This window comes from Urocampus carinirostris, chromosome 10, assembly GCF_059441175.1.
Source record: "Urocampus carinirostris isolate Australia breed hairy pipefish chromosome 10, RoL_Ucar_1.0, whole genome shotgun sequence".
Classification (NCBI taxonomy): Eukaryota; Metazoa; Chordata; class Actinopteri; order Syngnathiformes; family Syngnathidae; genus Urocampus; species Urocampus carinirostris.
In genome coordinates, this window is record NC_142358.1 from 41,929,350 (window position 1) to 41,956,143 (window position 26,794).

Sequence of the window (26,794 nt, forward strand, 5' to 3'; positions counted from 1 at the left end):
ATTTTTAATCGTACATATATTTTATGAATGTTATGTCGAAGATAATGTTTATGCATCACTTGGCTTTCATGGCTCTTATGTGATTTGCGTGCAGAGTCGAATACACATATACAAGTACTGCATTTTTAAAGCAGTATGGTTACTTATACCCAATGTTCCCTGTCAATTTCCTGACGGGTCTGAGGGGCCACACAAAGTCGGCGAGCAACGCTTGAAACAACAGTGAGCAACGGCAATCCCCAGCGTGGCAACTGAGTCATTATCATACTTGTCCAAAATTTGACATCAAGTTACATTTTGCTGAGTTTCCGGCAATGCACAAACTTTTTCTTCTATTTTGCGTGGTTGTTTTTTTTTTCTACTTTTTAAAAATTCCTTTATTAAAAATCTCATTGTGTTTATTTTTTCCGAGCTGTTACTTTTTATTTTTGTTCTCTATATACTATTTTCCTACATTTCTTTCTTTTCTTTTTTTCTGGCTTTTTTTTCTGAATTTTTCCTTCTTTTTTTATCTTCCTTTTGTTTCTTTTTTCTCAGCTTTTCACTACTTTTTCACTTTGGTATTTTTTTCTTTTTCATTCTATCCCCCCTTCTTTTAAGTCAATGTGTGCATAATTTTACATAATATTTGGTCATATAGGTGATAGGTTGGTCGTTTTGGTTGTAATATTTCTCAGAATTCACTGTGAAAATATAACTTGTTTTTATATTGCTAAATATAAAAACAATCTTTCACACACACACACACACACATGAAGTAACGTGTCAATAATCAGTCTAATTGCATCTCTTGTACGTTTATCAGTCTTGTGCTCTTTTATTTTGAAGTCGCATTTCCGGTGTATTTTTCTGTTTCCTGTGTGAATAAAGTTAGCTTCACACACGGGAGGAGTCAGTTCTGACGAGGCACTCGCCCGGAGTGGGCCACCCGACAGGGCTCTCCCGCTTGGGAATTTTTATTTACCTTAATGCTTGTTTTTTATTTGTGTAATTTTGCCAACATAGAGTTTGTATACGTTTTAACTTTAACAATAGGGAGGAAAGAAGCACAAATAACCCGAAGAGCCGTTCAAGACCCGAAAGAGCCGGTTCCTTTTAGTGAGCTGAGCCGAAGAAGCCGGTTCTGAAAAAACTCACACACACAGTTTAGAGGGAACACTGCTTATACCAGACAATTACATGTGTGTTTATTTCTTTTTCTATACAGTTTGTTCGGTCATTTGCAGAGTAAAGGGTGATTGAAATATGTTTTTTGTCAGTACAGTGGGTTCTAGTAAGTAGTATTTATTTTTTTGTATGCAGGGCCACACTTAAAGGGTGCAAATTTTTTCTGATAGGGTTCGGTACACGGGGGAGTCATATAGGGAGGCAACAGTAAAATTAAAGAGGGTGGGACAAAGAAAGAGAGAAAGGGAGACGGGGAGAGAGAAAGAGAGAGAGAGCGTGAGAAAAAAAGAGATAAAAAGATAAATAGTGAGAGAGGGAGGAAAGAAAGAGAGAGAAAGAAACACATCCCAAGAAAAATAGAGAGAAAGAGATAAAGGAGAAGGAGGGAAAGAGAGAAGGGGAGAAAGAGAGAAGGGAAAAGCAAGAAAGAGAGAGAGAAAGAGAGAAAAGATAGAACATGAAAAAAAGAAGAGAGAGGGACAAAGAGGAACAAAGAAAGAGAAAAAGACAGCTTAGAGGGACTGAAATACAGAAAGAGAGATAATAAAAGAGAGAGAAAGTGAGAAAGGAGAGAAAAGGAAAAAGGAAGAGAGGGCAAAACAAGGTAAAAAGAGAGAGGGGAACAAAGAAGTACAAAGAAAGAGAAAAGGAAAGACAGAGGGAGTGAAATAGAGAGAGAGATACATAATGAGAAAGAGAGAAAATAGAGAAAAGGAAAAAAGAAAGAGAGAACAAAACGAGGTAAAATGACAGAAAGAGAGAGGGACAAAGAGGAACAAAGAAAGAGAAAAACGAAAGGCAGAGGGAGGGAAATAGAGAGATAGATAGTGAAAAAGAGAGAAAGAGAGAAAGGAGAGAAAAGAAAAAAGGAAGAGAGAACAAAACAAAGTAAAAAGACAGGGACAAAGTAGAACAAAGAAAGAGAAAAAAGAAAGACAGAGGGAGTGAAATAGAGCGATAGAGATAATGAGAAAGAGAGAAAGGAGGGTAAAGGAAAAAGGAAGAGAGAACAAAACAAGATAAAAAGACAGAGAGAGTGAGGGAGCGACAAAGAGGAACAAAGAAAGAGAAAAAGAAAGACAGAGAAAGTAAAATAGAGATGGATAGATATTGAGAGAAATAAGGAGGTAGAGAGAGAGGGAGAGAGAGAGGCAGAGAGAGAGAGAGATAACAAGAGAGACAACTACACAGAGAGAGAGGGAGGGAGAGGGAGGGAGAGGGAGAGGGAGGGAGAGAGAGAGAGAGAGAGAGAGAGGGAGAGAGAGGGAGAGAGAGGGAGAGAGAGAGAGAGAGAGAGAGAGAGAGAGAGAGAGAGAGAGAAATTATGAGAAACACCTGGCTCTGGCAACATCAAGTGGAGATATGTTAACCTGCAGCTCGTTTTTCTCTTGTGCTTCTCCGAGCGTTGTCTCGCGGGCCGGATTCAATCCCTCAGAGGTCCTGATCCGGCCCGCGAGCCGCCTATTGCCACCGCTGCACGAGGTGGTCCAATATCGTCTCACAGAGTTACTGTAGATTCCCTTATTATCATTTGATCTCAACACACCAAATATAGTGAGGGAAATGAAAAACAATGTATTTATGTTCTTTTTTTGTTGCGTACTAACTGAAATATGCAGATATCAAATATTGACATTACAAATAACTAGCTAACTCGTTATTAAGGAACAAGATCATCTTATATATTTAATAAGGCGTATAGCTGGGGGCATGGGAAAAGCCTTCTGGGCGGAATACATGATTTAGTATGTAATATTTTCATATTTAACATAGGTGTCTCCTGGAAATATTGCAGCATATTATAACCACTCTTTCTTTCTTTCTTTTGTTCTTTATTTTCCTTTCTTTCTTTCTTTCTTGCTTTCTTGCTTTCTTGCTTTCTTTCTTTCTCGTCATCTCTATATTTCTTTCTTTTTTATCTCTCTCTCCCTCCTTCTCTCTCTCTCTATCTCTCTCTATCTCTATCTTTCTATCATCTTCTTTCTCTTATTATTTCTTTTTTTCTTTTGTTCTTTATTTTCCTTTCTTTCTTTCTGTCTTTCTTTCTTTCTTTCTTTCTTTCTCGTCATCTCTATATTTCTTTCTTTTTCATCTCTCTCTCCCTCCTTCTCTCTCTCTATCTCTCTCTATCTCTAGCTTTCTATCATCTTCTTTCTCTTATTCTTTCTTTTTTTCTTTTGTTCTTTATTTTCCTTTCTTTCTTTCTTTCTTTCTGTCTTTCTGTCTTTCTGTCTTTCTGTCTTTCTTTCTTTCTTTCTTTCTTTCTTTCTTGTCATCTCTATATTTCTTTCTTTTTCATCTCTCTCCCTCCTTCTCTCTCTCTATCTCTATCTTTCTATCACCTTCTTTCTCTTATTCTTTCTTTTTTTCTTTTGTTCTTTACTTTCCTTTGTTTCTTTCTTTCTTTCTTTCTGTCTTTCTTTCTTTCTTTCTTTCTTTCTTTCTTTCTTTCTTGTCATCTCTATATTTCTTTCTTTTTTATCTCTCTCTCCCTCCTTCTCTCTCTCTCTATCTCTCTATCTCTATCTTTCTATCATCTTCTTTCTCTTATTCTTTCTTTTTTTCTTTTCTCCCTTTCTTCCTATTTTTTTCTTTCTTTCTTTCTTGCTTTCTTGCTTTCTGTCTTTCTGTCTTTCTGTCTTTCTTTCTGTCTTTCTGTCTTTCTGTCTTTCTGTCTTTCTTGTCATCTCTATATTTCTTTCTTTTTTATCTCTCTCCCTCCCTCTCTCTCTCTCTATCTCTCTCTGTCTCTATCTTTCTATCATCTTCTTTCTCTTATTCTTTCTTTCTTTCTTTCTTTCTTGTCATCTCTATATTTCTTTATTTTTTATCTCTCTCTCCCTCCTTCTCTCTCTCTATCTCTCTCTCTCTCCCTCTCTCCCTCTCTCTCCCTCTCTCTCTTACTTTCTCTCCCTCTCTCTCACTTTCTCTCTCTCTCTCTCTCTCTCTCTCTCTTTTAAAACACATTCGGCTGCCTTGCGCGAGATTGCCGTTTGTTAGCAGGTGAGCGAGGCGTAGCGCTTCAAGCGATAGATGAAGCGGCTCACTCGGACTTTCTGGATTTCACTAACGCAGCAACGGGATTTCCCCGAGGCCTCCTTCCTAATATCGCCTAATTGAGTCTGTCTGGCTGCAAAGACGAGAGGAGCCCAGAACGAGCTAACAGCCGAGTGTCAAAACGGAAGCTCTCACTCCATTCGCTTCAATCACTGACGGCCCGTGAGACGACACCCTGAGAAGCACAAGAGAAAAAAAAAACGGATGCATTATGAAATATGTCCACTTGGCGTTGACCGGGCAAGGGCCACTCGTAAAGCAACTGGAGCTGTATTGGATTATATATCTTACTTATTCACTACTTATTCCCCTCCAGTTTTCTTTCTCTCTTTTTAACTCTCTCTTTCCCTCTATATCTCTTTATCTGTGAAGGTCTCTCTCTTTCTCTCTCCCTTTTTTGTTGTCTCTCATTTGTTTTTTCTCTTTCCTGTTCTCTCTATCTATTGTTCTCTCGTTCTCTTTATCTTTTGTTTTGTCTCTCTCATGCTCTCTCTCTTGTTCTATCTCTCTCTCTCTCTCTCTCTCTCTCTCTTATCTTGCTCTCTCTTTTCTCCCTCTTGTCATCTCTCTCTCTCTCTCGCTCTTGTTCACTCTCTCTATTGTTCTCTCTCTTTCTCTCTTTAGTTGTTACTTTCTCCATTTTGTTATCACTCTTTCTCTCTCTCTCTCTCTCTCTTTTGTTCACATTCTCTCTCTTTCTTTCTCTCTCTTGCTCTTTTTTGTTCTCTCACTTCCCCTCTTTTGATCTCTCTCTCTTCCTTTCCTCTCTCTCTCTCTCTGTCTTTTCTCTCTCTCTATCTCATTCTGTTGTTCCCTTGCTCTCTCTGTCTTTTCTCTCTCTCTACTATCTCTCTCTTTCTCCATATCTTTCCATTTCTTTCTTTATTTTTCTTTGTCTTTGCTCTTTCTCTCTTTCTTGTCTCGTTTCCCTCACTTTCCATGTCACTCTTTTTCTTTTTATATTTCTGTCTCTTCTCCCTGTTTATATTTCTTTCTTTCCTTCTTACTTACTTTCTCTCTTTCTTTCTTACTTACTTTTTTTCTTTCTGTCTTTCTTTCTCTCTTGCTCGCTTGCTTGCTTTCTTACTTTCTTTCTTTCTTTTGCCCAAGAAACACCAGAGTAAATGTTGCCCTACGACCCTAGTAGTTAAGTAATATATATATATATATATATATATATATATATGTATGAAATGACTCACAGACTGCCGATGACAACATGAGACAGGTTTGAGTCAAATACGCCTAAGGACGGAAAATTGCGGGGTTGGTTAGAAGGTCGAGCAAACGTCACGTTGCCGCTAGTAAAAGCCTGGAAAGCTTCACTCGGAAGACTCGGCTTGACAGTTTGATTTACCTCGACCATTTTGTGCATCTAATGATCTCCAGGGTCATCGGAGCACCACTTTTTGCAGCGTGACTCGGGAAAGTACAGCCTGGCAGCGCCCATCCCTGTCTAGACCAACACTTTATAAGTGATTGAAATATCGGTAAAGGAAAATAAACCCATGATTGAATCTGGTTAGGAAATAAACTGTTGATATGTATCGTTAACCAAATTGTTCGAATTAGTTATCGACTCCATTAACCAAACATAACCTTCGTTCACCTAACAATGCAGGCTCTGGTTTTTTTTTGTGTGGAAAGACGGACAAGCGGGGGCATTTTTATTTTCTTAAATGATTTAACTAAATGAACTCCATCTAATTAACCGAATTATCCGAATTAGTGTCTCTCTCGTTCTCCCTCGATCTTCTCCTATCTTCTCCCATGGGCGTGCTGACTCCTCCCATGGGCGTGCCGACTTCTCCCATGGGCGCACCAGGTGCCAGCTTCACCACCTCCTCGCCGAAGGGCGTCGCGATGTTTGTCCTTCTGCGTCCGGCCTTCTCCCGTCAGCACTCACAGGAATTCTGTTATCAAAAATACGTCTAATGCATTCCAGACAGCCTAACCTTCTCATATACCTTGAAGAAAAACAGTCAGTGAATCTCTCTACTGTATCAAACTGAGTACATGTACTTACTTTGTAGTTAATTCTATAACATCCTTTATAGTCAAACGTATGAAACCCTTGAATCTCATTTTACTGGTTTCCATGGTTCACACTAGCAAGGGAATCCTACTGATGTGACTCAGATACAGCACTCTCATCATCTGGTGGCCGTTGTTTTTTGGTATAGAGCGCCATCTTGCTCTTCAGGGATAAACTAGACCTTGGCATTGATGGGTAAGCAGCATGTCGGTTACAATACTCATTGGTTGGTTGGATCCCTTAACAACACGGAAGGTAGGGGCACCGTTTCCTGTGGTGTGTCTTGGGCAAGTACAGCCTGGCGGTGCTGGGGGGAAACCATTTTGTTCGTAAATTGAATCTCACTTGTGGCTTTTTTTTTTGGGGGGTTTTGTATATTTTCTAGATTCAACCTTCAAATTATGTATGTACTTAAATGAAAAGATACTCAGATAGCTCCTTCAAAATATATGATTGAAAATAAGTGACATGAAAACATGAATAAACCATTCAAAAAAAATGTTTCAATTGAAATTACGTATATAAACAAATACATACTGTCACGGCCGGTACAAGCAGGAGACCCGCATGCGTAAAGTTTCACACAATACTTTATTAAGGGATTGAAACAGGAAACAGAATCAGGATACGGGTAGCCGGGACAGGAGAACGGAGGTTGGATTGAGGATCGATACAGGGAACAGAATCAGGATACGGGTAGCCAGGACAAGAGAAAGGAGCTTGGATCGATACAGGAAACAGAATCAACATACGGGTAGCTGGGACAGGAGAACGGAGCTTGGATCAGGGATCAATACAGGAAACAGACTCAGGTTACGGGTAGCCGGGACAGGAGAACAAAGGTTGGATCGAGGATCGATACAGGAAACAGAATCGACATACGGGTATCTGGGACAGGAGAACGGAACTTGGATCGGGGATCGATACAGTAAACGGACTCAGGTTACGGGTAGCCGGGACAGGAGAACAAAGGTTGGATCTAGGATTGATACAGGAAACAGATTCAGCATACGGGTAGCCGGGACAGGAGAACCGAGCTTGGATCGGGGATCGATACAGGAAACAGATTCAGCTTATTGGTAGCCGGGACAGGAGAACGGAGCTTGGATCAGGGATCAATACAGGAAACAGACTCAGGTTACGGGTTGCCGGGACAGGAGAACAAAGGTTGGATCGAGGATCGATACAGGAAACAGAATTAAAATACGGGTAGCTGGGACAGGAGAACGGAGCTTGGATCGGGGATCGATACAGGAAACGGACTCAGGTTACGGGTAGCCGGGACAGGAGAACAATGGTTGGATCGAGGATCGCTACAGGAAACAGAATCAACATACGGGTAGCCGGGACAGGAGAACGGAGCTTGGATCGGGGATCGATACTAGAAACAGAATCAGGTTATGGGTAGCCGGGACAGGAGAACGGAGCTCGCATCAGGGATCGATGAAGGAAACAGAATCAGGATACGGGTAGCTGGGACAGGAGAACGGAGCTTGGATCAGGGATCAAAACAGGAAACAGAATGAGGATACGGGTCAGTGGGATAGGAGAACGGAGGTAGGATTGGGAAACGATACAGGAAACAGAATCAGCTTACGGGTAGCCAGGACAGGAGAACTGAGCTTGTATCAGGGATCAATACAGGAGACAGAATCAGGTTACGGGTAGCCGGTAGATTGATAGGTAGATAGATAGATAGATAGATAGATGTCTAAATAGATAGATAGATAGATAGGTGTCTAGATAGGTGTCTAGATAGGTAGATGGATAGATAGGTGTCTAGATAGATAGAAAGACAGGTAAGTAGGTCGGTTGGTAGGTAGGTAGGTGTCTAGATAGATGACTAGATAGATGGATAGATGTCAAGCTAGATAGATGGATAGATAGATACTTTATTCATCCCCGTCGTGAAATTTACACTTCCAGCAGTATCCTTGTGTTAAAAATAAAATAAAAGATATGGAATACAAAAATACCCAATATAGTGTGTTGGTAAAAGAGCATTTAAATAGTGTTCCGAAAAATAGACACTTTAATAAAATAGGGTAATATGCAATTGTGGGGTTCGGGTTTAATGTGGGATTTTACTCCCCCGGGTCGAGTTAAAGAGCCTCATGGCATGAGGAAGAAATGATCTCCTCAGTCTGTCCGTGGATATGTGGTATTTTTTCAATTTATCTAAGGGTTAAATTAGGTCAGGTGACTCATTTTAATTGTTTTTCAATAAGGATTTTATCCGTCCGGCCCACGGCTTGCAGCATAACATGTTTGTTTGCCCCTCCGATAATTTGACTTCGACACCCCTGCTTTAGAATATGACCTCTGCCTATCCGAATTCTTATTTTGTCTCTGTTTTTTTCCAGGATGATTCCGTCCAGCACCAACGACTTCCTGGTCCGCGACCTGGCCGCCGGACGAAGCTACGAGCTCTGCGTCCTGGCGGTTTTGGAGGACGCCGTCACCTCGCTGACCGCCACGCGTCCTCTGGGTTGCTTGTCCTTCACCACCGACACGGAATTCAGCCAATGCCGGGCGCTGCACAGTCAATTCCTGGGAGGAACCATGATCATCATCATCGGAGGGATCATCGTGGCGTCCGTCCTGGTTTTTATTATCATCCTGATGATCCGATACAAGGTTTACAGCCACCAGGGGGCGTCCCACGGGAAAGCCGGCGTTCCCGTTGGCGTGCCCAGGCAGCAGAGCAACGGGCAGGGCGGGCAAAACCAGGTTCTGCCCCCTCCTGGTTCCAAGATACCTGACGAGCAGGACGAGGAAAGCGTGGGTCCTTCGTACAGCAACGCCACCAGAGACACGGTGGCCCTGGTGGTGGAGGAAACCGGCGGGCGAACCGTCAGGACACGGACCGACTCCGCGGCCAATGAGGAGTTGCTTTCACCCGGCAAGGGCCGTTTCACCTCCAGGGTGGCCATCGAGATGAAAAACAGGCCTGCGTCAGGAGTCAAGGAGAACAACAACCCGAAGGAAGCGGCAGGTAGAGAGACCACTGATGGGAATTCTGGCTCTTTTTAGAGAACCGGCTCTTTTGGCTCGGCTCACTCAAATGAGCTGACTCTTTGGGCTCTCAATGCATTATGCTACTGAATTAAAATCGGCTTTATTTTTTCAATATCTAGAGAACTTACATCCAAATTGAAGCAAAGAGGAATAAATGACGCCACTCATATTAACCAGAGAGAAAGATTGAGAGTGAAAGAGGGATAGGGAAAACAGAGAGATAAGACAGAGATAGAAAAAGTGAGGGCGATAGAAAGAGAGAGATAAGGCGGGATAGGAAGGGAGACAGAGGGAAAAGGAGAAAGGGAAAAAGATAGAGAGAGGAGTGTGAGTCCAAAACAGAAAGAAAAAGAAATATAGAACGAGAGAATGAGAGAAAGTCCAAAAGAGAGAGAAATAAAGGGATAGAGCAAGAGAGGGATATAATATAAGAGAGTGAGAGAGAGCTAAAGGGAGAAGGCAATAACTAAAAAAGAAACCAAAAATTCGAAGGGACCAACACTCCGAAAGAATCGGCAGGTAGAGAGACCACTGATGGGAATTCCGGCTCTGTTTAGAGAACCGGCTCTTTTGGCTGGGCTCACTGAAAGGAGCCGACTCTTTGGGCTCCCGATGCATTATGCTACTATCTTAAAATAAGCTTTACATTTTTCAATATCTAGAGAGCTTTTAACCAATTTGAACCTTCAAATTGATGATACGAAGCAAACAACGCAGAAACGACGATACTCATATCGACCAGCCTTCGAGAGAAAGGGAGCCCGACAGGTAGAGAGTCTATTGATGGAAATGTTTAAAGAACTGGCTCTTTCAGCTCGGCTCACTCTTACAAGCTGGCTCTTTTGGCTCCCAATATATTTTGCTACTGTATTATAACAGCCTATATTTTTTTAATATCTGGAGAACTTTTATCCTATTTGAACTTTTAAGTTGTTTATACAAAGCAAACATCGAAGAGCGCCTTTTGGAAAAAGAGTGGAACAGAGCGAGGAAGAAAATTGGAAAAAGAGTGGAACAAAGAGAGAGAGCGAAAGAGGGAGTCTGAAAGAGAAAGAAAGAGAGGGGAAGGAGAGAGAAAAATAACTAATTAGAGAGAGAAAGGGAGAGAAAGAAAGAGTCCAAAAGATAGCGAAGAAAAGAAAAACAAGAGAAAGGAAAAAGAGGGGTAGTCCAAAAGAGAGAGGGAGAAATTTACGTGTATAAACACACAAATGTACATCAACACGTACAAAAACGTATGTAAACACACCAATGTAGGTACACACATTAAACGTATACTAATACTCTCAAGAATGTACGTAAACATACAAATTATACATTAACACATACAATGTACGTGTATACAAACACAAATATATACACACAAAAATGTACATAAAGACATACAAAAAACGTACGTGATCACACACAGTGTACATAAACACATAAAACTACAGGAATACACACGAAACATACATAAACACACACAAAAATTGACATAAACACGCACAGAAATATACATAAACATACAAAATGTACATAAACACATAAAAGGTATGTGAATACACACAAAAACACGTACAAAAACGTATGTAAACACACATACCATACACAAACACATAGAACATAAGGAAATACACACAAATCGTACGTAAACACACACAAAATGTACATAATGTCGCGGTTGCCATGGCGCCCAATTGGCCCCGCCAGTGTGTGTCACGGTTGCCATGGCGCCCAATTGGCCCTGCCCATGGGCACCAGCTGCAGCTTGTGGACAGATTGGCTCCCTCTCAGCATTTAAACTTTGTCCTGTCAGTCCCCTTTTGTCGGTCCATCTCCGAAGCTCTGATTTTACACAGCAAGTCCTTTTTCACCTGTTTTTTGCTTGTTGTCTCCCGTTACGATCCGTTTTAATCTCGACCACGTCTGCTCTCCTTAACATGCATAAATACTCACAAATATGTACTTAAACATCCAAAACATACATAAACATATAAAATGTACGTGTATACACACACAGATGTACAAAAACACGTATACAAATGTACGTAAACACACACAGCGTACATAAACACATAAAACGTATGTGAATACACCCAAAATTGTGCGTAGACATACAAAACATACATTAACACATAAAATGTACATGAATACACACAAAAACACGTACAAAAACGTATGTAAACACACATACCATACACAAACACATAGAACATAAGGAAATACACACAAATCGTACGTAAACACACACAAAATGTACATAATGTCGCGGTTGCCATGGCGCCCAATTGGCCCCGCCAGTGTGTGTCACGGTTGCCACGGCGCCCAATTGGCCCTGCCCATGGGCACCAGCTGCAGCTTGTGGACAGATTGGCTCCCTCTCAGCATTTAAACTTTGTCCTGTCAGTCCCCTTTTGTCGGTCCATCTCCGAAGCTCTGATTTTACACAGCAAGTCCTTTTTCACCTGTTTTTTGCTTGTTGTCTCCCGTTACGATCCGTTTTAATCTCGACCACGTCTGCTCTCCTTAACATGCATAAATACTCACAAAAATGTACTTAAACATCCAAAACATACATAAACATATAACATGTACGTGTATACACACACAGATGTACAAAAACACGTATACAAATGTACGTAAACACACACAGCGTACATAAACACATAAAACGTATGTGAATACACCCAAAATTGTGCGTAGACATTCAAAACATACATTAACACATAAAATGTACATGAATACACACAAAAACACGTACAAAAACGTATGTAAACACACATACCATACACAAACACATAGAACATAAGGAAATACACACAAATCGTACGTAAACACACACAAAATGTACATAATGTCACGGTTGCCATGGCGCCCAATTGGCCCTGCCCATGGGCGCCAGCTGAAGCTTGTGGACAGATTGCCGCCCTGTCAGTATTTAAACTCTGTCCTGTCAGTCCCCTTTTGTCGGTCCGTCTCCGAATCTCTTTTTGCTCCTTTTTGACTCCCGTTACGATTCGTTTTAATCTCAACCACGTCAGCTCTCCGGTCCCGAATCACGATCCGTTTTCGTTCTCACAAAAATGTACGCAAACATACAAATCATACATTAACATATACAATTCATGTGTATACACACACAAATGTACATAAACACGTGCAAAAACGTATCTCAAAACACAGAGCGTAGAAAAACACATAAAACATTCGTGAATACACCCAAAAATGTGCGTACGCACACACAAGGTACAGTAACACATTAAACATGCATACATACTCACAAAAAATGTACTTAAACATCCAAAACATACATAAACATATAAAATGTACGTGTATACACACACAAATGTACAAAAACACGTATAAAAAAGTACATAAACACACACAGCAATGTACGTAAACATACAAAACGTACATAAACACAAAAAACGTACGTGAATACACACAAAATTGTACTTGGACATACAAAACATACATTCAAACGATTAATGTACTTGTATTCACCCAAAAACAAGTACAAAAACTTACTTAAACACACACAGCATACACAAACACATACAACTTACATAAATACTCCCAAAAAACGTACGTAAACATGTCCAAAAACGTACATAACGCACGACTTTTTGATAGTCAGTCATTAGTAATATTACCATGTTCATGAGAAAATATGTTTTATCATTATAACAGCGTTTTTCCCAACACAGAAGCGGAACGCGGCTTGGAACTTGATAGGCAGAAAGACGTTTGCGGGACAGGAACAGAAAATAAAAAATAAACGTATGTGGGAAAAACAAGCTATTTTCAAGCGTGTGAAATCATTAGACAGTCAAAGAAACCGAAAAACGGGAAGCGAGAAAGGGTGAGAATGTGAAATCCAGATAACACATCCTTGCTTTTTGAAAAAAAGGAGGTATGGAAGTAAAAACACCTCAAATTGGTTTTATTTTAAATCTAAAAAAAAAAAAAAACATGCTACAAAAATATATATACATATTTATTTCGACGTAGCGAGCGATGGCGGTGTCAGAAACGGAAACATTGGTTGGTAGCCGGGACTGGGAGATCAAAGCGTGGTCGGGTCGGAAACGAGTCGTAAGCCAGAACGGGAAAGCAGACGTAGTCGGGATCAAAAATGGGACGTAAGCCGGGACGGTAGAGCAGACGTGGTCGGGATCAAAACGGGTCGTCGCCGGAGACAAACGGGAGCAGAAACGGGACAGGCGTGAGTCAGGGTCGAAAAAGGCTTGCCTTGTATACACAGAGGTTTGCAGACGGACTGACGAGAGGGGGTAGACAGGACTGGGTTCAAATACTGAGAGGGAGCCAATCAGAACCCGCGGGTGTTGGCGCCAAAAGAGCGGGCACAGCTGAGTCACATGATTAATCATGACACATTTATTAATACAAAAAAAATACATTAATACTGATAATATTTTATATATTTTTCTTCTTTTACACAAAAAAAATCACCCTAGAAATGGTACAACTATTTGCTTATTTTTACATTAAATTTTCCCTGTTTTGTTTATTTAACTCGTTTTCCATTAATTATCTATAGTGTGCTCAATGTTTTTACTTGTATTTCCAAACTATAAAAAGAGTATTACATAAGATAGTATATAGTTGCAGTGTTCATTTGACCTGTGAAAAGTAATATATAAATGAATATATACATCTTTGTATTCATTCAGTTTTAATCATCACACTTAATTGGTAATACAAAGCAGTTATCACTTCGGATTTTTCAGTTCACAAAAATATTGTACATTATACAAAGTAATATTGTTGAAATATTAGTCTATATATTAATGCCGTTTTAATCACTTCAGATTTTTCAGTTCATATATTCTTGGTGGTTTGCTCTCCCGCCACAGTTGTAATGCCTTCTCAAGGTCCAATTGCAGCAACGGAATTTCCATAGCTAATTTGTGAATTCCATTGTCGTGGTGCCGATCCAATGTGCTTTTCTTAAAGTTCGTATTGCGAAATGATTTATGCCATCCAGTTTTTTTGTCACGCTGGGTGCACGCATCACTCAACATGTAGCCTCCCTTATCATCCTCCTCATAGCGTCACCAGGAATATATTCTAGTCCATTTTGGCAGAAAAGTCCTTTTCTTGCTAGGAGTATTCTTTTGTTTATCTTTCGTCAAATTGTCCGCTTCCTTGTTTTCCTTGCCTTCGCGGTCTTCCGAAGAATTTCTCCTCCGTTTTTTCGTGCCGGAATTATTGCCGTTGTTGCGACTTTCTGTATTATGTTTCGACTTATTACCGACACTAAGGAAATAACCAATTTTTTGTTGATTTGCACCTAATACCAACTGTTTTTTCGGAGGCATCTTTCACGCGACAACCACCAAAACAATGACGTCATCTCGAAACAACGAGATCTCGATTGCCGAGATCGGCGCGAGACCAAAACAACAATGGCGGATCTGCCTGACGAAAAGTTTGAAGTGCGGTTAATTTTTGTTAAAAAAAAGTAATCGGGGGCAGCACGGCGGCGCAGTGGTTAGCGCTTGTGCGGCACAGTTCATGTCATGGGAACCTGTCGTGGGTTCAAATCCAGCTCCAGACTTCCTGTGCGGAGTTTGTATGTTCTCCCCGTGCTTGCGTGGGTTTCCTCCGGGCACTCCGGTTTCCTCCTACGTTCCAAAAACATGCATTCCAGGTGAATTGGTCGGTCCAAATTGTCCATAGGTGTGAATGAGCGAATGGGTTGTCTGTCCGTGTGGGCCCTGCGATTGGCTGGCAACCAGTTCAGGGTGTCCCCTGCCCACTGCCCGGAGATGGCTGGGATGGGCTCCAGCCCCCCGCGACCCTAATGAGGATAAGCGGTACGGCTAATGAGATGGGAGATGAGATGGGAAAAGTAATCGGGTAAGAATGACAATTTGGTGTCAAAAAAGTTGCGTCCCGGGGACGCACGTTGATTTGACACAATGCGTCCCCAGCAAAAACCATGTGTCTAGGACGCAGGGACGCCGGCAAATCAGAACACTGAGTTGTGAATGTCTGAGAGCAATGTTCCCTGGAATTTTCCTGACGGGTCTGAGCGTTCACACAAAGTCGGTGAGCAGCGCTTGAAACAACAGTGAGCAACCATAATCCCAAGTGTGGCAAGATAATTAATTATCAAACATGTCCAAAACTTGACATTTTTCGGCAATGCAAAATGATTTTTCTCTTTTGAATGAATTGTCTCATGTACTATTGCAAAGGTTGTACAGTCGACAAACATCGTTTGTATTTACAATTCTTTCACAAGATATCCATTTCTTTTTTTTTCCTGATATATTTTGTCGCATAATATTAACATTTTTGGGGGATTATTGAGTCGGTTGTAAGATACAGAAGTGTATTTAATCACATTTTTGAGTGGAAGTACAATGTTGGCAACAAGATTCACTTGATATCATTGGAAATTATTTGAATGCAACACAAACTTCTTTTTTTTTCAGTGTTTTTTTTCTACTTTTCTTTTAATTCCTTTAAAAAAATCTCATTGTGTTTTTTTTTCTAGTTGTTACTTTTTTCTTTTTGTTCTCTATTTACCTTTTTCCAACATTTATTTATTTTCATTTTTTCTGGCTTTTTTCTAAATTGTTCCTTCTTTTTTTCTCTCCCTTTTTTCTCAGCTTTTCACTACTTTTTCATTTTGGTATTTTTTTTCTTTTTTGTTCTATCCCCCATTTCTTAAGTCATTTTGTGCATCATTTTACATGATATTTGGTCATGTTTGGATTAAAGAAGCACAAACAAACCGAAAGAGCCAGTTCCTTCTAGTGAGCCGAGCCGAAGAAGCCGGTTCTCGACAAACTCTACTAACTTTACTCAACTTGGTTCTACTTCGACTCGACTTCAAAATACCGCATTTAGGACACAACGTCAGGGGAACCCGTGTATTTTGACCTTCATGCACTGTAACTTTGACTTAAGTCGCTTCTTAATTAGTCATTTTGAGCCCTCATTTTTGTGCGCTGGCTAGATTTTCTTGTGCGCTGAGAATGTGCGAGCAGTGCGCAATTGCGCACGCGCGCAGCTTAGAGGGAACACTGTTTGAGAGTATGATAATTAAGTCATTTTGTGCATCATTTTACCTTATATTTGGTCATGTTGGGATTAAAGAAGCACAAACAACCCGAAGAGCCGTTTAGGACCCGAAAGAGCCGGTTCCTTTTAGTGAGCCGAGCCGAAGAAGCCGGTTCTCGACAAACTCTACTAACTTTACTCAACTTTGTTCGACTTCGACTCGACTTCAAAATACCGCATTTAGGACACAATGACAGGGGAACCCGTGTATTTCTACCTTCATGCACTGTAACTATGACTTAAGTCGCTTCTTAATTAGTAATTTTGAGCCCTCGTTTTTGTGCGCTGGCTAAATTTTCTTGTGCACTGAGAATGGGCGAGCAGCTTAGAGGGAACACTGTCTGAGAGTATGATAAATGCGAGAGCAAGTACAATTTATTTCTCAAACAGCCTCCCATACCTTTGCAACAGTGCCCCGCACAGGAATAATTGGTTTTCTTAAAAAAGAAGACCCCACGACACCGCCATTTTGAAATGATCTGATCCCGTTTGATCCAACAGTTCATTTTACAAAGTGTCAGAACTACAATAACGGATATTCAGAATAGAAACGATGTTCTCCAGTGATAATGGTTCAAATCTACCTTCAGAAGGCTCAGATCTTCTGAGCCAGAGGCTTCCATTCGGTCTTTTGAACCCTTGTTGCCTCATAGACCTCTGGTGGCACTTCAATGGAATATCTGAGAGCAGTAGCCGAAAAAAATTAGAAACTCTCTCGTCAAAACTGCATCCCCGCAATAGAATTTGAGGATTACATCACGTGGAGTGCAGAGTTACACATCCATTTTACGATTTTTTTTTCAAAACGAGCAGGACAGAGTGGAGTGAGCTGAGGTTATCACTACTTCTTCCAAAAAGTAACTGAAATAGTAACTGTATTTTTGCATAGTAACAGTTACCAGTTTGCAGGGTTGGGTAAAGTTACTTTAACTGGATTACTTTCAATGACTTTTGGATTACTCCAATACCAAATATGACAATAAAAGACAAAATAAACTAAATATGAATAAAATGACTCAATTTGGGGAGTAACGGAACACATGGAACGGCAAAACTGTTTGGATTGATTTTCATTTTGTTTCTGTGGCATTTGATGTTCGTTTTGCCGGAGATCAAAGAGATCAAAGCCAGGAGAGAAAGCTTACCACGTGTTGTGAGTCATCATTGTATTCATATTTAGTTTATTTTGTCTTTTATTAGCATATTTGCTATTGGTGTCATCCAAAGGTCATTGAAAGTAATCCAGTTATAGTAACCCTACCCAACCCTGCTAGTTTGTCATGATTACCGCATATTCAAAAGTCGGAGAAATTTAATTAGCCAAACGATGAGTATAGTCCACATCAATGTTCCCTCTAAGATGCGTGTGTGCGCACTAGCCAGAGCTTTTCCGCGCACGAGAAAATCTAGCCAGCTCACAAAAATCAGGGCTTCAAATGACTAATTAAGAAGCGAATTAAGTCAAAGTTACAGTGCATGAAGGCAAAAATACACGGGTTCCCCTGACGTTGTGTTGTAAATGCGGTATTTTGAAGTCAAGGTCGAAGTAGAACGAAGTTGAGTAAAGTCAGTAGAGTTTTTCGAGAATTGGCTTCTTTGGCTCGGATCACTATAACGAATCGGCTCTTTCGGGTCCTAAACGGCTCTAAGGGTTGTTTTGCTTCTTTCATCCCTATATGACCAAATATTATGTAAAATTATGCACAAAATGTTTTAAAGGAAGGGGGAATAGAACAAAAAAGAAAAAAAAATCAAAATGAAAAAGTAGTGAAAAGCTGAGAAAAAAAGAAACAAAAGAAAGAGAAAAAAGAAGGAAACATTCAGAAAAAAGCTAGAAAAAAGAAAAGAAAGAAACAATGGAAAAAAGGTGAATAGAGAACAAAAAGAAAAAAGTAACAGTCAGGAAAAAGTAAACACAATGAGATATTTTTTTTAAAGGAATTAAAAAAAAAATAAAAAAACAGGGAAAAAGAAGAAAATGTTTGTGTTGCATTTAAATAATTTCCAAATATAAAAAGTTAATCTTGTTGCCGACATTGTACTTCCACTAAAAAAATGTGATTAAATGTGTGTATCAAGCAAAGACTAAATAAGCCCCCCAAAAATGTTAGTATTATGCGATAAGAGATACCAGGAAAAAAATGAAATGGAAATCTTGTGAAAGAATTGTTGTAAAAACAAATGACGTTTAATAATGACTTATTTGCCACACTTGGGATTCCTGTCGCTCACTGTTGTTTCAAGCGTTGCTCACCAACTTTGTATGAACGCTCAGACCTGTAAGGAAAATTACAGGGAACATTGGTCCACATGTCAATTTATTTAGCCGAATCCAAGAGTTGAACAAATCGGACAAAGTATCAGACCGCTATCGATCAATCCAACCCTGTATCTACAGGTATCGAATCGATAGCACAATTCCCAGTATCTTCGACCCCTTGGCATGTCACGAGGACCGGACCAGAACGGAGGCAGGAGGCGGGAAATGTGAACTCATTTGCGTTCACGATCAGTACTTTTATTTAGCAAAATAAAAGTCGTCCAACACTCACGGACAAAACAAAACAAAAACAGGCTTACACTCAGACTAGGCAAGTACAGGTTTCCTCCAACTCAAACAAAACAGGACAGAGCAAAACAGAACGTAAAATGCAGAACAGGAAATGCAATGAACCAGCACCCGCAATACCCATAACCCACCCTTAAGAAGCACACACGCAAATTAGCTGATCTACTACAGCCGGTGCCCAGGGGGCGAGGCCAGCCGGTCGCCACGGCGACCATGCTGGACACGACATGGCATGCTTTCAAAGGTTTAAAAAAAGATGATGTTGAGTTTTAATTCACCATCCATTGTATAACCCTCCCTCCACCAAGGCAACATATTCATTCACAGTACCAGTCCAGACAGTACAAAGACGTTTAACAGCTGTTCGGGTCAATTCCCCGTGATGATCGTCACATCTATCTGACAGGGTTCACGAAGGTGAACACTTTCCCTGAACTCAATGAGTAAGCGTCTCCGTTATCTCCATACTCCTCTTGTATTATCATCACGGGCTCAAAGACACCTCATTTCCACCTACTCATGGAGGAAAATTGAATGGCTTACCCGAATATGATAACATATTTCCACTTTACCCGTTTAAGCCAGATTTTTCAAACGAAAGTCTACTCTTTTGTGTTTCTATAATGAGGGTATTAAAAAGAAAAAAAACTGAAAGTTTGAAGGTGTATTAGCCTCCGAATAACCTTTTCTTCCCATGATTAGGGGCCAGGAGCGGGACAGGAAACAGAACCCAATCGCGTAACGTCACCCACAGTTTTGAAATGAAATGACGGTGTGCTTCACATTTCCCAATAGCGGCTGTGAAGCCATGTAAGGCGCTAACCTGCTTATTGGGGGTATTAGGGGTTCATTGTCTTACCCAAGGACACTTTGACATGTAACCCGAAGGAGCCGGGAATCGAACCTGCAATCTCTCGATCCCAAGACGAGCGCTCTACCTCCTGAGCCACTGCTTATTGGGGAAGGAGAAAGGAGCGCACACTCAATCCGGTGATCGTTGGTCGATGGGAGTATGTTGCTCTGACACAGAAGTGGGACTTCCGTGGTGTCGGGAGCACAAAAAGTTGAAAACCAGGAGAGGAGAGTAGCCGTGGTCGAGATCAAAAACGGATCGTTATTCGGGGCGGGAGAACAGTGGTGGCCCCGCAGGATGTGCCTGGTCTCAAAAACGGTTTAAAAACACTGCACTACACTCCTCGCAGTATAAATGACTTAAGAAAAAATCACGACTATTTTTAGTCATGGTACCAGAGACTAAACTGATCATTATTTGGGACGGGAGAACAGACAAGGTCAAGATCAAAGCATGTCGTAATTCGGGACAAAAAACAGGAGCATAAACACAGGACAGGCGAAAAAGGCTTGCAGTGTAAAAACAGAGATTCGCAGACGGACTGACAAAAGGGGACTGACAAAAGGGGACTGACAGGACAGAGTTTAAATACCGACAGGGAGCCAATCTGTCAACAAGCCGCAGCTGGCACCCCACAAGCAGGGACACTTGGGCACCATGGCAACCGTGACAGATGGGCGGGGCCAATTGGGCGAGATCAAAACAGGTCGTAATTCGGGATGGGAGAGCAGACGTGGTCGAGATCAAAACAAATCGTAGCGGGAGACAAACAGAAGCAAAAATACAGGACAGGCGAAAAAGGGCTTGCTGTGTAAAAACAGAGATTTGAAGACGGGCCGATAAAAAGGGGACTGACAGGACAGAGTTTGAATACCGACAGGGAGCTAATCTGTCAACAAGCTGCAGCTGGCGCCCCACGAGCAGGGCCACTTGGGCACCATGGCAACCGTGACAGATGGGCGGGGCCAATTGGGCGAGATCAAAACAGGTCGTAATTCGGGACGGGAGAGCAGACGTGGTCGAGATCAAAACAAATCGTAGCGGGAGACAAACAGAAGCAAAAACACAGGACAGGCGAAAAAGGGCTTGCTGTGTAAAAACAGAGATTTGAAGACAGGCCGATAAAAAGGGGACTGATAGTACAGAGTTTAAATACCGACAGGGAGCCAATCTGTCAACAAGCCGCAGCTGGCACCCCACGAGCAGGGCCACTTGGGCACCATGGCAACCGTGACAGATGGGCGGGGCCAATTGGGCAAAATCAAAACAGGTCGTAATTCGGGACGGGAGAGCAGACGTGGTCGAGATCAAACAAATCGTAGCAGGAGAAAAACAAGAGTAAGAACACGACAGGCGAAAAAGGGCTTGCCGTGTAAAAACAGAGATTCGCCGACGGACCGACAAAAGGGGACTGACAGGACAGAGTTTAAATACCGACAGGGAGCCAATCTGTCAACAAGCCGCAGCTGGCACCCCACAAGCAGGGCCACTTGGGCACCATGGCAACCGTGACAGATGGGCGGGGCCAATTGGGCGAGATCAAAACAGGTCGTAATTCGGGACGGGAGAGCAGACGTGGTCGAGATCAAAACAAATCGTAGCGGGAGACAAACAGGAGCAAAAACACAGGACAGGCGAAAAAGGGATTGCCGTGTAAAAACAGAGATTTGCAGACGGGCCGATAAAAGGGGACTGACAGGATTAAGCACGGCGGCACAGTGGTTAGCGCATGTGCAGCACAGTTCAAGTCATGGGAACCTCCTGCGTGGGTTCAAATCCAGCTCCAGACTTCCTGTGCGGAGTTTGTATGTTCTCCCCGTGCTTGCGTGGGTTTTCCTCCGGGCACTCCGGTTTCCTCCCACGTTCCAAAAACATGCATTTCAGGTGAATTGGCCGGTCCAAATTGTCCCTAGGTGTGAATGAGCGAATGAGTTGTCTGTCCCCGTGTGCCCTGCGATTGGCTGGCAACCAGTTCAGGGTGTCCCCTGCCCACTGCCCGATGATTGCTGGGATGGGCTCCAGCACCCCCGCGACCCTACTGAGGATAAGCGGTGCAGCTGATGAGATGAAAACATTAATCATTAGAATTCAAGCGTTTTCAAGGATTTCAAGCACCCGTCCAAACGCAGTATTTTTATCCTGCAAGAAAAGAAAAATAATCGAGGCTTTGGTAAGGTGCTTCTGGCGCTTTATGTAATCGTCTAGTTCCCAGGGGTGTCAAATTTACTCAGGGGCCACATGGACCCTCACAGGGGCTGGACTAGTTAATTGATTTAAAAGTGTACCTTAGCTGTAGGGATGGAGATCTGTTGGAGGCTCACAATTCAATTATGACAACTCAGGGATGTAAGATTCAATGAAAAAACAATTATTCATGTTCTTAATAAAAACGTGACCTGAATGTTGAAACGGTTAGATTTCTAATCTATTATGGAAAGGAGCTAAAGCTTCTTTAAATCTTTTATGGTTTTGGGTGGACCCGGATGCAGGGAAGCATGATCAGAGGCTGGGGACCTCTAAAAAAAAATTAAGTAAAAAAACACAGGAACAAAGTAACAAACAAACAAAAAAAAGACCACGAAACTGGCTAAACTAAAAACAAAAAACAAACCTCACAAACCACGATTGAACCGGGAGAAAAGGGAGATAGAGGTAATGATAAAGACTTGAAACAATATATATTCCAACCACTCCTTAAATGTCCAGGGTCATCACAACCAGGTGTGGAAAAATTAGTCTTGCTCCACACGACCGGGACAAGCAGGGGACCCAAATGTGTAACGTTTCCCACAATGCTTTATTAAGGGATCGGGGAAGTCGGGTTGAGAGGAAAAAGACAGCAATCTGGTGCTCGCTGGCCAGTAGGAGCGGGAAGCCTTCGCGAACGAAGCGTGGTCGGAGATCAGGACAAGTCGGGCAGCCGGGACGGGAGAACGAAGTGTGGTCAGAGATCGGACCAAGTCGGGCAGGCGGACGGATGAAGGAAGCGTGGTCGGAGATCGGACCAAGTCGGGCAGCCAGGACGGGACAACGGAGCATGATTGGAGATTGGAACAAGTCACGTAGCCGGGACGAGCGGGAAGCCAGTGATCGGGGATCAATACAGGAAATGGAATCGGGCAGGATACAGGTAGTCGGGACAGGAGAACGGAGCTTGGATCGGGGATCGATACAGGAAACAGAATCAGGATAGGGGTAGCCGGGACAGGAGAATGGAGCTTGTATCGAGGATTAATATAGGAAACAGAATCAGGATACGGGTAGCCTGGACAGGAGAACGGAGCTTGGATCGGATACTGGTAGCCGAGACAGGAGAACGGAGCTTGGATGGGGGATCGATACAGGAAACAGTTCAGGATCAAATCGGGAGCCAGAGTCAAAAGAGCTTGCCTTGCATGAGCTCAGTTTCGCAGACGACCTGACCAGGCGTGAACGAGAACGACGTGTTCAAATAGGAGGAGGACTAATTCGGGAACGAGTGGCAGCTGGGGCTGAACAGGGATTGAAGGTGAGGGCAATTGGCAAATCATGACACAGTCTTTGTTTACATCAAGCTGGCGGAACCAAGACGCAAAAAAACGAAAGGGATATTATTTGGCTACACTAACTCAAAGCTCAAAATAAACACAATATATTTATTTAGAACACTTCTCATTGAACTTACATCTGTTTTTAGCCTTGTGTTATATCTTAGGCACAATAACAATTGAATGAATGAATGAATGAATGAATGAATAAATGAAAACAACTTTATTTCAATCATTAAAATAAAAACAGAACTAAAACAATAACTCAACAACAAAATAATGTTACATAATATGTTCGAAAAGGGGTATTAAGATTTCCCTACCCCTTCATCTTCCCTATAAATACACCAATGATAATAACAACAATAGTAATAATATTAATAATAACAGTTATCTTATAACAATAGCAACAATAACATTAAAGTTAACCATAGTTCTAGAAGCACTATTCCCAATCTCTCAACAAGCCTGGAATTTCCTGTCCAAACAACTGTGTCCTCATTATGTCGATAAGCTCCGACTTCATTAATCCACAACACTAGACGCACTACTCCAAATCTCTTGTTTCACTCATACCCTATTTTCTTCATCGTTTTTTTTTGTGTTTAAATTTGAACACGTGAGTAGTTGGACATTGTTTGATCTCGTCTTGTAAATTGTTCCAAAGTTTGACCCCGCACACAGACACACACATACTTTTCCTGGTGGTTCTCACCTTTGGGATTTTGAATTTACCACAGTCCTTTTCCGAATGAATCATTTTTGGATGTTTTCTGGCAATATGTTTTTGTTGACCTTAAAAAGCAGTTGTTTTCACGGAATCTTACACTCTCATCCAAATTTGTAAAACGAAATAAAGGATTATCCTTCTATTCTCTGTGAGAGTATAAAACAAGTGTATGATAAAACAATTGCTTTATGGGAAGCACAAAAAAAAATACTTCACTGCGGTCGAACTCAAAGGACCTGGCTTCATGCTTCTTTCGTGTACCCTGACAGAATTCAACAGTTCCGCACTATAAGGCGCAGCTAAAAGCCTTTTTTTTTTTCAAAAGCTGACCATGCGCCTTAAAGTTATTCGGAGGTCAAGGGGCGGATCCTTTTTATCATTTACAGGCTGGCATTGGCTGAAGCGGCAAAACAAAGCCTGCAATTGGCCAAAAAAGATGAATGTGTATAGCACGTGACTGACGGCATACAGAAAGCATTTTTTTTTCTATTCTGTATATGTAAATATTTTATTCTCCTGGATTTACTACACTCACGGATATAAGAGGACATTGGCTGCACATTATTATGAACACAACGACTTCGGTGAGCTACTCCGGCTATATATTTTCCCTGTATCTTGTTTCAGACTGAACTCGATGTTTCTGTGATAAGCGGTGCAGATAATGGATGGAATGGAGTGTCTATTTTTAATTTCATCTCAATTCCAAGTGTTTATTGTCATATGCACGGTAAAGTTGCGAGCGAAAAAGAAAATAGATATTAAGGAATGGTTGGCATTTCTTGAATCCCAAGACTTTAACCTTCCGAATGATGGATCGATGCATTTGAGTGACATCGTACGGACACCGCATCCGCACGTGTTCTCGACACGTATTTGCGTATTTGCAAGCTTTGGGAATGTTAAGGGGATAAGAAGTTGGACTGAACCATCCGACTGTTTTGTCCACGTTCCCATTGTAGCGCCTTATAATCCGGTGCGTCTTATGTATGTCAAATATAGGACCGAAAACTATTTTTTCGGGGTGCGCCCTATAACCCGGTGCGCCTTATAGTGCGGAAAATACGGTAAATTTCACCGAGGCCTGCCCATCATCCTAAAATCTAACGTTTTGTCCCGCAACCTCTTATTCTATCAGTTTTTGCAACTCAACTAAGTGACAGGTGTACTTCTTGTTCCCTGTGTTCCCTCTACATCGCGGCTTGACACTTTTAGGGCGAAGCATATGAAGAAGAAAAGCTCAAAGAGAGGAGACATTGAGGTTTCTTGGTGTGTAAAACGGGGCCTGTCATTGCGGAAACAGGAAAACAGGAAAACAGGAACAAAGTAACAAACATTGATTTGATCAGAGCTTCAGAGTCAGAGTGGCTGAAAAACACGAGTGACGAATGAAAAAAGACCCCCCCTATTACAGGCAGAACGGAGAATGGAGGGACAATCGTTTTGAGGAAATTTACCTTGTTTTGTTTTTGTGCCTAGGGAATGTAAACAAGGGGGAGTTGCACTAAAACAGGGCTGTCAAACTCTGTTTAGCTCAGGGACACACAGTAGGAAAAAGAAAACTTACAGAGGGCAGACGAGTAGATTAAAGAAAAAGAAAGGTAGCGAAAGAGAGAGGGAGAGAAAGAAGGAGAAAAATATTGAAAAGAGACCCAGAAGGAGAAAGAAACAAAGATAGAGAGAGAGATACATATGATAGAGCAAAAGAAAGACATAAAGAAAGACAGAGAGAATGAAGGAAAGAAGAAAGAAAGAAAGAAAGAAAGAAAGAAAGAAAATCAGCTACAGTTTTTTGTCCCGAATTACGACCTGTTTTGATCTCGACCACTTCTGTTCTCCCGCCCCGGATAACGGTCCGTTTTTTCTCAACCACGTCTACTCTCCTCTCCTGGTTTTTGACTTTTTTCTGTTCCTGACACCACCATTGCTCGCCATGGAAGTCCCACTTCCACGTCTGAGCAACCTACGCCCCCCCCGACCAGCGATCTCCGGATCCTGTGTACACTCCTTTCCCTTCTTCCCAATAAAACTGTGAGAAACGTTACGCGAGTGGGTTCTGTCCCCGTTCTGTGCTTGACATTCAGCTATATCTCCTTTAAAATGAGACTCATTTTGTCCTGAGTTAATTGCCGTGCATTAAAAACCAGTCATCCAGACGGATCATCTGCCCATAGTTTGTGTCAAATTGCATTCGACGGTCTGACAACCCCCACTTTCCACCAAATCTCCAACCGGCGGCCATTGAAGAGCTCTTTGTTCGAAATCCCTCGTGTTTAAGGGGTTAAGGGGAACTCGATGTTCTCCTAAGCCGAGTGGAAACGGAGAGAAAAACCCAGGGTCAGCCACTAAAGCCCGTGGGTCCACATTCGGGAGCTATAATGTGCAAGGTTTAACCGCCTTAAGCAAGGGCAACCGTGCAAACTCCCACAAGGTTAGCAAAAATAGGATAATGGTTTATTTCCGCACGATGTTTCGTTTGGGAAAAGCAAATTGTGTAATGCCCACAGCCAATGTTCCCTGTCATTTTCCAGGGGTCTGAGCGTTCACACAAAGTCGGTGAGCAACGCTTGAAACAACAGTGAGCAACGGTAATCCCATGTGTGGCAACTAATCCATTATCAAACATGTCCAAAACTTGACATCAAGTTACATTTTGCGGAGGTTCCGGCAATGCAAAATGATTTTTCTTTTTGGAATGAATTGACTCATGTACGATTGCAAAGGTTGTACGGCCGTTTGTTATTACAATTCTTTCACAAGA

General features: G+C 41.8%; 1 protein-coding gene across 5 annotated transcripts in view; it reads left to right on the forward strand.

Annotated features, from left to right (window-relative positions):
* The window catches only part of LOC148358967 (leucine-rich repeat and fibronectin type III domain-containing protein 1-like protein), a 397,907-nt gene that overhangs the window by 346,325 nt on the left and 24,788 nt on the right, over nucleotides 1-26,794 (forward strand). For all 5 annotated transcript variants that reach the window (XM_088345841.1, XM_088345842.1, XM_088345845.1 and 2 more), the window contains one exon: nucleotides 8,623-9,254. In XM_088345841.1, coding sequence (XP_088201967.1) covers nucleotides 8,623-9,254 — 632 coding nt within the window. The remainder of the gene's footprint in view (nucleotides 1-8,622; nucleotides 9,255-26,794) is intronic.